This window comes from Strongylocentrotus purpuratus, unplaced genomic scaffold (genome assembly GCF_000002235.5).
Source record: "Strongylocentrotus purpuratus isolate Spur 01 unplaced genomic scaffold, Spur_5.0 spur5_scaffold_9, whole genome shotgun sequence".
Lineage (NCBI taxonomy): Eukaryota > Metazoa > Echinodermata > Echinoidea > Camarodonta > Strongylocentrotidae > Strongylocentrotus > Strongylocentrotus purpuratus.
Genome location: NW_022145615.1, coordinates 5,006,581 through 5,021,313, shown reverse-complemented (window position 1 = coordinate 5,021,313; position 14,733 = coordinate 5,006,581). Strand labels below are relative to the sequence as shown.

At 35.7% G+C, this 14,733-nt stretch overlaps 1 protein-coding gene across 1 annotated transcript; it reads left to right on the top strand.

The window, feature by feature from the left end:
• Positions 1–43: 43 nt before the first annotated feature.
• Positions 44–13,778, top strand: LOC752969. Its single transcript, XM_001180755.4, has 16 exons — positions 44–206; positions 849–951; positions 1,497–1,525; positions 2,003–2,256; positions 2,551–2,695; positions 3,305–3,483; positions 4,061–4,160; positions 4,514–4,642; positions 5,288–5,589; positions 6,147–6,283; positions 6,673–6,775; positions 7,356–7,523; positions 8,579–8,746; positions 9,286–9,380; positions 10,874–10,933; positions 11,782–13,778. The coding sequence occupies exons 1-16, from the start codon at positions 195–197 to the stop codon at positions 12,123–12,125; spliced, it is 2,328 nt and encodes a 775-aa protein (XP_001180755.2). The 5' UTR covers positions 44–194; the 3' UTR covers positions 12,126–13,778.
• The last annotated feature ends 955 nt before the right edge of the window (positions 13,779–14,733 follow it).

Sequence of the window (14,733 nt, the reverse complement as noted above, 5' to 3'; positions counted from 1 at the left end):
GGCGCGCGCATTGCTTGTTTATGATATCGGGTTCAATTCAGCCAGCTCAGCTAGCTCAGCTGAGTTATACCGCGGGAAATTTGTGTCGGTGTCATTCTTGCACTTGCATTTCAACTAAACCTGCAGCTACAAATCTGGGTGATTTACCAGTAATTCAACTTGGATCTCCACTTCAGTTGCAGTGATTGGTGTAAATGAGAGGCGCTGTAAGTTTTAATAATTTTAATGATGTCTACCGTGGTATTTTTCGATGTTTAATTTTAAATAAATTAGTAGAATTACTCCGTGGATGATGGGGTATCGAGAGTTCTGGCCCCGGTGCTTAGGGGGGCGGTGACACTGACAGATCGGTGCTCCTGAGTGCATAAGTGGTGAATTTAACCGAAGTTTGAAATGAACTTTAACGATTACAAAATTCTCTTATCATACCAATCATATATTCTACAGTGGGAACTCATTATAAAGAGCTCTATATAGCGAGGTATCTGTTTCTGTTACAACAGGGTGATATTATTACTGTAGCCTAGCTAGACTAACTGGTCCCAGTAATTTTTTGTAGACTCTAAGTTAGATTAGAATAGACCTAGATCTTCTAATAATAAGTCTATACAAATATAATTGTTCATCATATTGTATTTGTTTGTTTTACTAGTTTAGCGCTTAGAGACTTCCGTGGAAAGCGCTTTATAAGCACCGTTTTATTATTTATTTATTTTCTTTCTTAGATCTATGATTTCTTGAGTTTAATTACCAATGTAAAATGTGATTATGACCTTCTCTTATTTGAATCATATATATTTTCATGTTTTGGATATTTTGTCTCTTTTCCTCCCATTTTTTTTCTTCAGATGTATCGATGCACTCTACCGGAATGTGATTGCGGTGAATTTACAGCGGGCAAAACTCAACTCAAGACTTGTGATAACTGCAAACATGGATGGGTTGCTCATGGTAGGATATATTACTTATCTGGGAATGCATGCTGGAACATTGATAGGAGGGATATGGGTAGGGGCAGTTGCCTCCCCCCCCCCCCCTCTAATTTTAGAAGTGACCTTTGGCTTTATCCATCCAATGGACATAGGATAACAAGCTTTAAGATATGATAAATGCAGTTGACCCCCTCCCCCTTCTAAGTTTGGAAGAACCCTTTATCCTATGGAGATAGGATAACGAGATTTTAACTACCAATATCATTCATTCATTTGCCTTGCACTTCTTCATCTCTCCTCCACCCCGAAGATGGATTGATTCAGTCCTTAAAATCTACACACAATAATTTGGTGTCATCTTTAAGAGAATTTTGAGAAATATAAGTATTAAATATATATAACCAAATGAGACAGAAATACTGTATTTCAAATAGTGTGATAATACAGGGGTCCAATCACAAAATTTGCATTGACCTCCAGATTTAACAATTTAAAAGTATTTAATTTGATTGTTAAGGATTTATAATTTCTCTCTTTAATATTCTGACTATTTTGTTCTTTCAGACTTGATAACAGAGGCCCAAGCAAAGAAGGTGTGTATGAAGAACAACAAGGTTGTTAATATATTTCTTGTTCAATCTTTAAAAAGGAAGAACCCAGGACCATCAATCTTTTGTATGATGAAGTTTAGATTTTAAAAGATTTCTTTTGTACATGGTCATAGGCCAAGGTCAAGGCCCCTGAAACATGACAAAGGTCGGGGTCAATCAAATACAATGCTGCCAGATAATAATATTAAAGTTCAAGTAAATTCCTCTTGCAAATCTGAAAAGCCTTAGTACCCCCAAACCCATTTAATAATCATCAATCCTTATCTTTGTATATATATGGGAAAGAAATGCTAGAAGATGGAAATAATGTGTTAGAAATGCAAAAAAAAATTGAAATGTTTAGTAAAGGAATATATGTGAAAATCGGTGTATTGACTGCTGTTTCCTTAAGGGCATTGATCTGTTCTTTAGATTTTTAGCAACATTTTCCACCTCATTATATTCAAAATCATACTTTAGATTCGAAAGAGAGGGACCAAAGATGGGACACCGTGTCAGAATGGCATCTGTGCCTGTGGCAACTATCAAAGGCCTCCCGGTGTTGCTAAAACCTCCTGGCTGGCTGTCTGCGATAACTGCAAGCATTCGGAGACGGAGCATCGCTATCCCACCAAACTGGACAAGAAAAAGAAGCATAACCTAGAGAGGGCAGCAGACTCTGCCTGTGTTGGCTGTGAAATGCAGTGCGCTGGTTTTCAACAGTCATTCGATAGGTAGGATAGTGGATGCAGTATTGTAGTGCCGGTTAATCCTACTTTATTTGTATTGTTTACCGGTAATATCTTTGTAGAATGATGGGGAGAGGAAAATAGGATGATTTAAGTCAGGTTTGTGTTTTGGTCACTTACATTCCAAGCTTATCAAATTGATATTCATAAGCTTTGATGTCAGCATTCTTAGCCATAAGTAGAGATTTACTGATAATACCGGTATGCTTTTAAGTTTCCAATATGATACCCAATACAACTGTTTCATCTATTTTAATCTTTCTTTTTGTTTTTTCACAGCCAAACAAGCAAGAAGTGCTTTACCTGTAACCATGTGATCGACACCCACCGTCCAACGGATGCCTTGGATGCCTTCATATCAGAGGTGCTTGATGCATCTAGCAACCTCAGATGTCACTCATCGGTGCCTCCACCAAATAAACAGGTTATTCATATTCTTGAGCTCATTTTAATGAATTTTGTTATTGCACAGTCCATCAATACCAACTAACACAAGTCTTTGAATCCACTTTTCATGAAAAGAATATAATTTTCTATTCATATGTATTTTGTATAGTATCGTGGTCAAATAATAAGGGATTTATTTTCCTGCAGGTTGAACTAACAAGTTAATCAATCGCAGCAATGACAGCATTTATCGTGGCTCTGCATTTCTAACATGATAAAGTTATTCAGCACTTTAAATAAAACTACAAAATACCTGAAAAGTATTGACATGGGTGATCGAGAAGACCAAAGTGAAAAACACAAAGGGATTCTCATAAAAATTAAAAAAAAATGTGTGGATGACACAGCATTATGGTAAGTTCCTGTTGGGCAAAATGTATTGTTTTAATTTACTGTTTTAAGCCAAGTTCATCACAAATTGTCTGTGAATTCACCTATTTGTTTTCAAAAATTTAAAGATAGATTCATGCAAAATGCACATGTAGGAAAAGACTTTACAAGATGCTCAATAGTGCAAGGAAAAGAACACAAGGAAAACCATTTTCTAACCAAATACTTAACCAATCGGAAACCCTTTTGACTTCAGATGAGTTCTATAGGTCGGGAGAGCAATGTTGATGATGATGCCTTTCTCAATGCTTGGCTGGAGCCTACAAACATTGACCATGATGAGGACGTGCCTTTCCTCGATCCCAACGTCTGTCAGTGCAGGGGATTCTGCTTCGATGACATGGCTAGAATCTGTAATCAATATTTCGGATTTACGTAAGTGTCACAGATTGATTTGTACTCGAGCATCAAGGCACTACGGAAAATGTATAATGTAGAAAACATTGATATAAGACCTTATACCTAAGATGGAACTTATTAAGGCTGCACTAATATTTGAAAATAAAAAGTATTCATAAAATATAAATATATATATATATATATTAGTTTTTCCATTATAGGAAACATCACATATATTATCAATATTGACATGTGAGTTTTGGAAATATCAAGGCAACCTTGGCAGGCGGGCTAGGAATAGTGCTTTGTTTCAGTGCTGACAGTTCAACTTTTACTGTTGAGCAAGCATACATACCATTCTGTGATGTTGTGGACATATACAAGTATGTAAATATTATTTCACAGTTATTTCTACTAATGACAATAATATTGGTAGGCTGACAATATTGCAGATAGCTACAATCTACATGCTTTTTGGTGGTACCTTTTTTGCAGGCTAGTTGCCCTTGATTTTATTCTGTTCTGCTTTTCCCTGTTCCATCTATCCATTCTATCTGTTACATATCTCTGACATATCTCTCATTTCTTTTTTCTCACCCTCTCTTTTATACAGGGAAGGATTGGTTGCTCCTCACATTCCTAACTTAGCATGTCAGAGTTGCTCCCATGCTCTCAAATATCACCGTCACCACACGGACAAAGAGCAAGAGCAGGTAACAAGTTTCCCTTCTCATTTCCTGTATACCCTTTGCTACCACCAAGTCACGAACAAGTCCTTTCTGAGTGTGTAGTTCCTCTTCATATTTGGAAACAAGTATTGTATTTACAACAAATTTCAAGTCTTTCACCCACTATTTTTAATTTACAAAGTAGTTTTTTATTTTGTTTAAGATTTTAGATGAAAAGTGAGATTTTGAATGTAAAATATCTTTTCTGTATTTCTCCCTTGAGTGAGAGCTGGTTTAACTAACACATCTGAGAAATAATATTTTCTTGATGTTCACCAAGAAAATGTAGAGACATTTAATTACATATTCTTAAATGTTTTTTTATTGATATCTTTTAGCTTGATTCTCGGAAAGTAAGCAATCTGACGATGGTAGGCATGGTCAGCGTCTTGGCAACCAGCGTTCCAGGCTACCCTAGAAATGTTGGCGTCAGTCTACAAAACGGTGGTACCAAGAATAGCTATAAGGTAAAAAGGAACAAAAGATGCTTGGCCAAACAGGGGGGAGAGGGGTATTTTTTGTTGTTGCTTGTTTGAAAATTTTCAGCTAACTTGTTCAGCAAAGATAGTCCAACCGTCCCCCCCCCCCCAGACATACATACATGTTCAATATTATCTGGTGAAAGGTCGAAACTGTTAATTTCATCTATCAAGTACAACATTATACCAACAAGAATGCCTCAGCATTGAAGGTTGGGAAGAGGGAGAGTGGGGGTCGTGGGAGCCATTTTCCCGAAAGATGTTTTTTTTTTCCTTTTGTTTTCTTCTTAAGAATGTCTGAGCCAGGAGTGCAGGAAAGAAAGGGGTTCTTGAAGAATATTTAAACGTATAGGCTTTGGAATGATGGTAGTGAAGGCATTGGTCATTTTATGACAATTTTGATTTAAAAATACAAACAGTAAGATGTGTGCTTTTCATTATCATAACAGATTTAAATTTTAGATACTGAATACTAAATACTTTGCAGGCAAGAAAAAAAAACACAAGAGTAAGATTACTTTGAAGAAGATAACATAATGGCAAAGTATATTCATAGATATTATACTAAAATCAAAATTACATTAGTATGTGGATATGTGTTGAGACTGTCTTCTATTTTATCCACAATTACAGTTGTTGCTAGCGGCAACAAAACTCAGCCACAGAGATGATCCCCATAGTAACACTATAAACATCAGCAATACAACCTTCACTATCCACCATGGTCATCATCATCATCATCATCCTGGTCGACGTCTATCTGTGTCCAGTGTCGGGGACCACGATGAGAGCGACGAGGAGAAGGAGAATGAAGCCCATCAGACGACGACAGGAGGAAAGAAGAGAGGGAGGAAGATGTCACGATTGGTAGGCGACGTGAAGAAGAAGATAAAGAGGAGGAGGCTTGGAAGCAAAAGTGCTCCTGTTTCAGAAAGGTAAAAGGACTTTAAAAGGTACAATATTTACAAAGAATAGTTAAAATGTATCCTGGATGTACTCAATGGAAGGGATTTTAGTTGCATATTTTAAGTGTGCTTAACTTGAGGGATGACGGACAAACTACATGACATTGTGATCTGTCATTTCTAACATAATCTCTCCCTCTTGTAAAAAATAAGTTGATTTGTAAGGGTTTATGTTCCCTTTTAAAACTAGGCATTGACATTTTTATTTTGCGTGTTTTGCATTATTTGAAAGGGGCCTAACACTACAATCTCTTCCTTTCTCTTTGTCCTCTCCTCCTCTTCCTTTCTTCATCTCTGTTTCTCTTTCTCTTGCATTTTCTGTTTTTTCATTTACATTGTGTCATGAAGAATTTAGCAGGGATGCCAGTTTTCAGGTAATTGCCTGAATTCAGGCTCTGGCAAGTTATTTGCAGACCATAATTTAGGCTTTTTTGCATATAAAATAGCTCATTCTAGGTGATTTACAGCCCTTGTGATCAATTCTAACTGGCATCCCTGATTTAGTTGTGTTTTCTATCTATCGACAGTGACACTGAAGGTTTAGAAGATGAGGATACTGATGGTAGACTGTCTCGCTGCCTCTCCAGACTAGGCAGTGACGCCATGACAGCCTATCACCAGAGGTCAGAGGTCACAGCTCTCTCATGGTCTCATCAAACTAAGGGTAAGACATAAAGATAATGAGTTGAAGCATTTTATTGTTTGTTAGAGAGAAGAATGGCATTGAAGGGGAAAAGAAAGCTGTGTCACAATTTTAAAAAAGTTGAATTCCTTACGCAAATAGGCAATGTTAGTTGTAGTGAGCTATTCTCTGCTTCTTTGTGAAGGTGTTGATAATTTGATAAAATTGAGTTGCCATGATTTACTAACTACTTCATGTAGAGTTGAAATTTTCATCAAGGTCACAACTGGACAAGATGTGACCATTTGGATGCTCAGCTATGAAGTCCCAATACATTTACATGGGAAATTGATGCTTAGTACATGAATGTATGTTTTGTTGTGATGCGTGCTGCTTATAATTCCCCATTTCGATTGATCTTCCCTGGTTAGAATCTGCTCTTGCAATCTGTACAGATGACGGGACTTTGAAGATACAAGGCTCAGAAGAATTAGTAGAAATTAAGTTCCCAGAAGATACAGGGCTTTGCACATGGTAATGTATAAGTAGATTGATTTGCTCACATTGATTGTAGCATAGGAATGCACCTCATGGAGTTTAAGAAGCCACTAACAAGACTTTTATATTTAGATTTTTAAGCAGATTCATGTAATTATATGCTTAAAAGAAATGCGCTCAGTAGAGTTGTAATAGTTCCCAGTTTTGTCAGATATTATGCCATGTTTCATGGACGACTTTGGAATTGAAGGGATTCTACATCTGTACCATGTAATAGTTTGTGTATTTTACTTTGCAAATTTTAAATGCATGCATGTATGTATACATTGTATACTTTGTGAAAGATCATGCAATTTTATTTTCAGACTAATGAACACTGTTTTTCATAAGCAAATTTATGCCTTTAAATTTATTTTCGAATTTCTCCATGAATTCAACAGAGTTCTGATTAATGTTGATAATAGATTCGGGTCACGGCTAAAACCATTTTAGACCAGTATAGGATTTGTTAACCAACGCTGAAGCTTATCATGAAGCATTTGTACCAATCATAAAATCTCTGTTCTCAAGTCTCATGTTTTTGTCTCGTTTTATTTTGATTTCATTTCTCTTACAGCATAGCATGGTTCCATTCAGGGAAATCTTTAATCACAGGGCATGCATGTGGTCTGTCCCTCCTGTGGAAACTTTCACACTCCCCTGGATTGACAATGGAATCTTCTGTTATTACACAGAGTGGAAACAAGTCTAGGGTCACTTCCATTTGTATATCAGGGGATGACAGGTAAAAAAGAAAACAAAAACACTGAATGAATTATCAATGGAATAAAATGTGCAAGTATTTTGTGTTCATTCTCATTCCAATCGATCTTTGAGAGTAATTTTTTTCTATCATTTTTACAAGTAAAAGGAGTTATTTTACAACATGTACTTTGGTGACTGTAATCAAATTCCTAATTTGTATGCCTCCGTTACGAAGTAGCCGAAGGCATTATGTTTTGGGGTTGTCCGTCCGTACGTACGTACCGTTCTCGTGAGCGCGTTATCTCAAGAACCGATTGACGGATTCCTGCTAAACTTAGGTCATGTACCAGTATGTATCTTGCAAAGCCAATGAACTGATTAGATTTTAGGGTCATGAGATCAAAGATAAAAGGGTCATACATTTATATGAAAAACAGCTTGTCAACACGACATTCTGAAAACCTGTTATAAATGGATTACAATTAAACTTGAATTTGAAAAATTGGTTCTGTTTTGGTTTGTTAAAATCGCTCTATGGCGGAGGCATAATTTTCGACTGCACACAGTCGAAGTTCCATCTAGTTAAACTCTGGTTCTAACACTGTTTGTAGCCTCGATATTTAACACCAATTTGTGCTAGATTGATCCCATTTTTAAAGATTCATAACTTTCTTGTTTTTAATTGGATTTTGCTTAAACTTTCACTGACCTATTTCTCTCATGGGTCTGCTTCTATTAAACCCAACTTAATATGAGGGTGGACTTCCCCTTTAAACCCTGAACCAAACCTAAAACTTTTTTGCAACTCAAATCCTGACCCTTTATCTTTAGGGGAAATTTCAGAATACAAATGGACTTTTCAATTTCATTGTTTATATTCTGTAATATAGTTTTCACTCTTAATATAGCTCAAATGAAGACAGGTACTTAGATGTAGCAGTACACAAAATATAGAAGTGAAATAAAGTTTAATGTACGTGAATAGTGTGGCAGTTGGCTAATTTATGTCATTATTGTTCATAATAATTCATTCATTATTAAAGTAAAATTATTCAATAAATTGTACTTCATTACCAATATTTTCTCTTATTCCAGGTATATAGCTTTAGGGCATCAGAACAGCGAGGTCCTCATATTTGACACCAAGAAAGGACTTGGAACCTCTTTGTCTCACCATGGATTCGCTCCCAGCCCTCAGCTCCTTTCTACTTGCTCCATTCTCTATGGTGCCGTTCTGTGTATGGCATGGCATCCATCCAAATTGTAAGTATCTGACAAATGGTAGGCCTAGCGTGCTACCAAAGCAAGTTAAAAGGAAAGCTGGGGTCTCTTTGCGATTAAATTGAATCTTAAAGTCAAATCCACCTTAATTTCAACCAATCAGAATCATGTACATTGGATTTGCATTCAATTTGAACTTTCTTAGCAAGGGAGACTTGGATGTTTGTGGCTGTAATTCAGTTTGAGACTGAGACTTCAGTTTGTAATTAAGGACTGGTGATACCCAAAGACACTAGCTCTCCCTAAATAGTTTTGAACAAGGGACCACCTTGTTCCGAAGCCCATATAGCTGTCATGAATAGGGATCTGAACATTTAGAGAAAAGGTTACCAATCTTCCATACCTAGCTAAAGAGAGATACATGTAAATGTTTTGTCGAAAAGGCCAAGTTTTGGGTTGAGAGTTGGTCATGTACTTATTGTACAACCTCAATACTTATTGAAAGTCATGGAAGTCAGCTATATAATTCCAGTACTTCTATTCCTATTCTGTTTTATTTCTTTTCTCTTTCCTCTTGTTAGACTACTGGTTGCTGGTGGTGAAGATGACCTTGTGACTGTGTTTCACATGAAGAAACCTACGTCACAGGCCTCCAGAGGAACACTTAAATACTTCTGTAAGTCAAGCTTTATTAGGTCTCAATAGACCATTTTCCTAATGTACCGGTAATCAGATTTAATGCCAAAATCTTTGGTAAGTCCCTTGTTACAAATTGTTTCAGTCACTTGTTACAAAAAATTATATTTCAATAGTCAGAATGGGAATCACATAAGTTAATTTTTGCTTGGTAGGACAAACATTATGGCTTGTCCTACCTATACAGAGTGAGTCCAAAAAAAGTTTACACCTAGACAATTGCTAATTATTTTAAAAATCATCTATGAACAGTAAATTATTATACATCTTATGAAAGAGTGTTTTATCCCAAATCATTTGGTACCATTTTTGTGTGGTATGTGTTCACGCTTGGATGAACACGAGGCATTGTTTGCGAGAGTGCAAAAATCGACTTCCGCCAAAGTTGCGTATGTGATGTTTGAATAAAACAATTTGAAATTGGGTATTAATTCGGTCTTTGCAGATCCAAATAACATCCCTAACAAAATTAATCATGCCACACATATAAAATATTGAATATCAAATATCAACGAACATTTATGCGCGTATGTGTTGGTGGTGTGACTTTGCCCTTCGCAAAAAGCATATGCAATGCATTTCATTTGTTACATTTAATTCATTCTCTCACTCCATTAATCCTAATATAATACATACTGTACGCATCACTTTGGCGGAAGTCGATTTTTGCACTCTCGCAAACAATGCCTCATGTTCATCCAAGTGTGAACACATACAACACAAAAATGATACCAAATGATTTGGGATAAAACACTCTGTCATAAGATGTATAATAATTTACTGTTCATAGATGAATTTTAAAATAATTAGTCATTTGCTAGGTGTAAACTTTTTTTTGACTCACTCTGTATAGCAACATGGAATTAATGCAATTCGCATTCTGACTTTTAAAAATACAATTATTTGTATCAGGTGAATGTAATAATTTGTAGCGAGGCACTTACCAAAGATTTGTGTATTAAATTTGATTACATTACAAAAATGGCCTACCGTTTTCAATGCTATTCAACTTTGTAGTACCAATCATCCCTCAACAAGTACCCACACTTATACTTAGACAGAACTCTGTTTGATTGGTCAAACTTATCTTATCTAAGCATTGAATTGTACAATTTAAAAGAAGAATAATAATAAGCCGTAAATATTTGGATTTTAAATTCAGAGGATCAATTGCAGTACTTGAAAGTTGACCTTTTTTCTACACAGCAAAGTGTAAGTATTGTAAAAAATGGAAGTTATTGTCAGAAAAGAGAATCAATGAATCCAAATCCCTTAGAATTGTAGCTACTTCATCTTTTACCATCTTTTCATCCATGTCTTGTTACATGTACCTTGATGCCCTAGTGATATAATTTACTTCCGTTTCATTGTAAAATTGATTTATTATGTAAGATTGAAACAATTTTGTTTATGAACTCTGATATGTTTTAAGATACCCAGACCTTTCTTTATATCTGTGCTCTATGTTCTCAGTCACAAGATCACCGAGAAGGCCAACAAAGAAAGGATTTCATCAGTGTGCTGTTCTTAAAGGTAATCTAGAGTTCTTAGACAAGCGCAGAAGAAATAACCGTATGAGATATACAAACTTTCGGCTATAAGCCTTTGCCAAGTAATGACAAATTCATTCAAAACCAGCATTCTTAAAAACTTGAAAATTGGGCACGATAGTTGTTTAATGCGCGTAGTTCAGAAAACAAAGAAGATAAGTCGATTAGAAAAGATGACAAAACAAAGAATAGACTGAGAAAATGGGGGAACTTCAGTGACTGTCTATTTTACCACATTGGGCACTTTAGGGTGGTCTCTCATTGCTTTTCTTTTTGCCTGTAAATACTGCCATCTCTGGTGGATTTCAACCAAAATTTTGTCCTCGATTTTGAAGTTCTGAATTTTGGGGGTACTTTTGAAGTATTTTGTGAATTGCTGATATTCATGTAATATTTCACCTTGGGGGTGCACTGTAAAATTTGAATAAAAAGAAATGAACTTTAGAATTTAAGATCTTTGGGAGCCATTTCCAGAGCACTTTGTGGATTTAGGTATTTTTGTAGGTACTGCAGTTCATTTAGAAATAAAATTTTAAGTTAAAGATGTTTCATGCGTGGGTATGTAGTCATTCCTGAAGGAGACAACTTGGCGATCACTCTCTATTACTACATAACAATGAGCCAATGGGTATTACGCTCCCGTGCATACGTTCGTGTGCCGCCCTCTATATACCCATGCTTGAGAAACTTTAAGGGAATTTTCTTTTTTAAATATGGTACTTTGTGAACTGCTCATTTCCTTGTAGGTATCTCATTTTAGTTATAAAAAGATATGGCAAAACTTAATCTCTTCAAGATTATAAGTCAGTTTATTTCATTCTACCCATGCAGGGCACAAGTCCTTCGTGGGAGCCTTAGCCTTTGCTCACTCCGGAGCTTACCTGCTCTCGGCTGGGTGGGACGGCCAGCTCCTCGTCTGGAACGTCTCCGACATCGACGACGCCATCGAGAGCGAGGACATCGACATCGAGATCGTCTGCTCCTCCGGCTTTGTGATGGGGAGATCATCCAGAAGTCAGAGTCTGAATCTGGTGTCGCGACCCTTCGTGCCCCAGGACATCGTAGTGTTTGCCTCCGAGGCCGTGGTGCTGTACAGGACGAGTGTGAACAGGATATGCCTAGCTATGTATGAAATGCCAAAGAAGTATTCAGAAATCTCTATTAAAATAGATTGAACAAAATATTATATGAATTTGTCTGCTGAGACCCAGAAGGGCATTGACTCATGAGTTAGCAACCTTCTGCTTTCTGGGAGACATAATACGAGATTACATTTGTGATCTCAAAATATGAAGAAGATATATATTTTTGCTATTTTTTGTTTGTGGTTATGTTCATGTAGAATGCTTATTCATATCAATGTATCTTTATGCACTATAAGATTTCATGTTGCCACCTGATTACAAGAGGCCGCCAATATATAGGGACTACTCACATGTAAATGTTTTTCACTTAACCTTTTCAGGACATAATTTATTTTAGGGCTAAATAGATCACATACTATCCCTTAAATTGGCAACAATATTATTTTGATCTTTTAGTGCTACATTGTTGAAATGAAATGTTTTGTCTCTGAAAACGATATACATGGGCAGGAATGTGGTAAAAAAATTGCCAATTTTGATCAAAAATACAATGATTTTGAATTTTTCAATGTGTTGCCAATTGAAGGATCTCAAGTCTTATATTCCTTTTTAAAATTCCTGACATCAAACGCAAGACAAAAATTGGATGCAGTATAATTATGCAGACATTCTTTTTTCCCCTTTCTAATCATGTATCTGGCACATTTTTGCTGGGCTCTGAATCCAAAGTTATTTAGCCAAACCGCAAAGTATGGAATAATTGATGCAAAAGAAAGAACAAAACGGTGTAGAACCTGTCTATAGTGACCACTTTCATTGCCTCTCCTGGATGCCCTTTCTAGAAAGATCTTGCAGAATGCCACTTTGTATTTCAAATTGATCCTGTTGGAATATGCAGTTGGTTGATAAAATTATTTAGAATTGGGGCACGAAGGGCATAGAAATCGAGCAATGTTTTATTTATGAAGCAAAGATATTTTTAGGTTATAAACAAAATATGGGTTGTACCTTTTATGAATTTCATCTAGAACAAGAACAAGGTTGAAATTTGGATTACCAGTTAATTCATATTAGCTTGAAAGCTTTATTGTGGTATATATATATATATAGTTGCATGCAATTCTATTGCAAGTGCTTTATGCACTTTGTGGATAATGGAAATGACATTGAAAATAAATTGATAACATTAAAAATACATGTTATAACAGAGAGAGTGAGAAACAGAGTGGTTTCATGCCACCTTGAAGCTGTCCTTCATGATCCATTAGCATATATATTTCAAATCATTGAAACTTCATAAAAAATTAATGTCCGTGAGGCATTTCGTTTCAATAGTATAGACAGGCCTTCCCTAATTCAATTTAATTCATAGGATTTTTTTCATCTTTTGTTTGTTCTTTTACTGTATTTTGGCTCCTGACGGGGGGTTGGAGGGAATGGAGGGCCAGTGATAAACCTTTTGTAATGTCACTGTAAAACTATATGTTATGTTCATTTTTTCATTATCACAAACTTTTTTATTGAACGCATTTTGTTTATAAAAGCAGAGTTAATGTTAAATTGAAGAAGCGAATTGAATATCAGAATATACATCACGTCACCTCAATTCAACTCGGTTTGCTTATTACATTCATTTGAATTTCTGAGGTTATTATAGAAAGATATATTTTGAAGCTTTTGTTTAATAACTTGTGGAATTCACTGTGTGAAAATTGGTAATAATAGAAAAACATACAAATGAAATAAATGTACATGTATTATTCATTTGAATGAAAATGTATTAAATCATATGAATAACTATCATTTGTTGAATAAGATTATTTCTTTAATTCTACAAACAGAGAGACACAGTGGCAAACAAAAAATAAAAGCCTGAGCTTTTACCACCCCCCCCCCCCCACCATAACAGGGAAGAAGGAGAGAAGGGGTTGGCAACTGGCAAGAGAGAGAGAGAGAGAGAGAGAGAGAGAGAGAGAGAGAAAGAAAGAGAGAGGGTGAGAGAAAAGTAAGGGGAGATGAGGATGATGGGAAAGTGGGGTTGCATGTACATAAAAAGTAGAAAAGGCATAATTGGACGAGGGAATTGAAATTCGTTTCATATATTACTCTCATCAAGATACATGTAAATATCGAGAAATATATGAAAATGATAGCAAAATGGTCAAGTATTTTGTAAATAAGATCACAAGAAATTATGGAAGAGTGGCGGATCATCACGAAGTTACACTTATGAATAGATGTATAACTATATACATGTGTATTATGAAAATATATACATGTGTAACTACAGTAGCAAAAAAACAAAGGGCAAATAAAATAAAGCAACAATCAATGTCTTATAATAGCTCCAGACGAAAATCATACTCACCTAACTTACAATTGACAATCAAGGTCTCAAGAGATAAAATAATTAGGCACTATAACAGTATATATATATCTATATTTATTTATTTACAGATTTATTTAAGCAGGGTTGCCACTTCAGTTAACATAATGGTATCTCCTAACTGCCGAGGGCCCTGCACAATAAAAACAATGTACGGTTTATAAAATATTTACCGACTCAATTAAGTTAAAACGAAAAATACGTAAGAAACAAAGATTATGAAAACAAAGATAAATACAGAATTTTGGTTAGACGTCAAATTGTCTTAAGTCACTTCATTTGATTGCCATGACCAAGCAATCGATACATCAT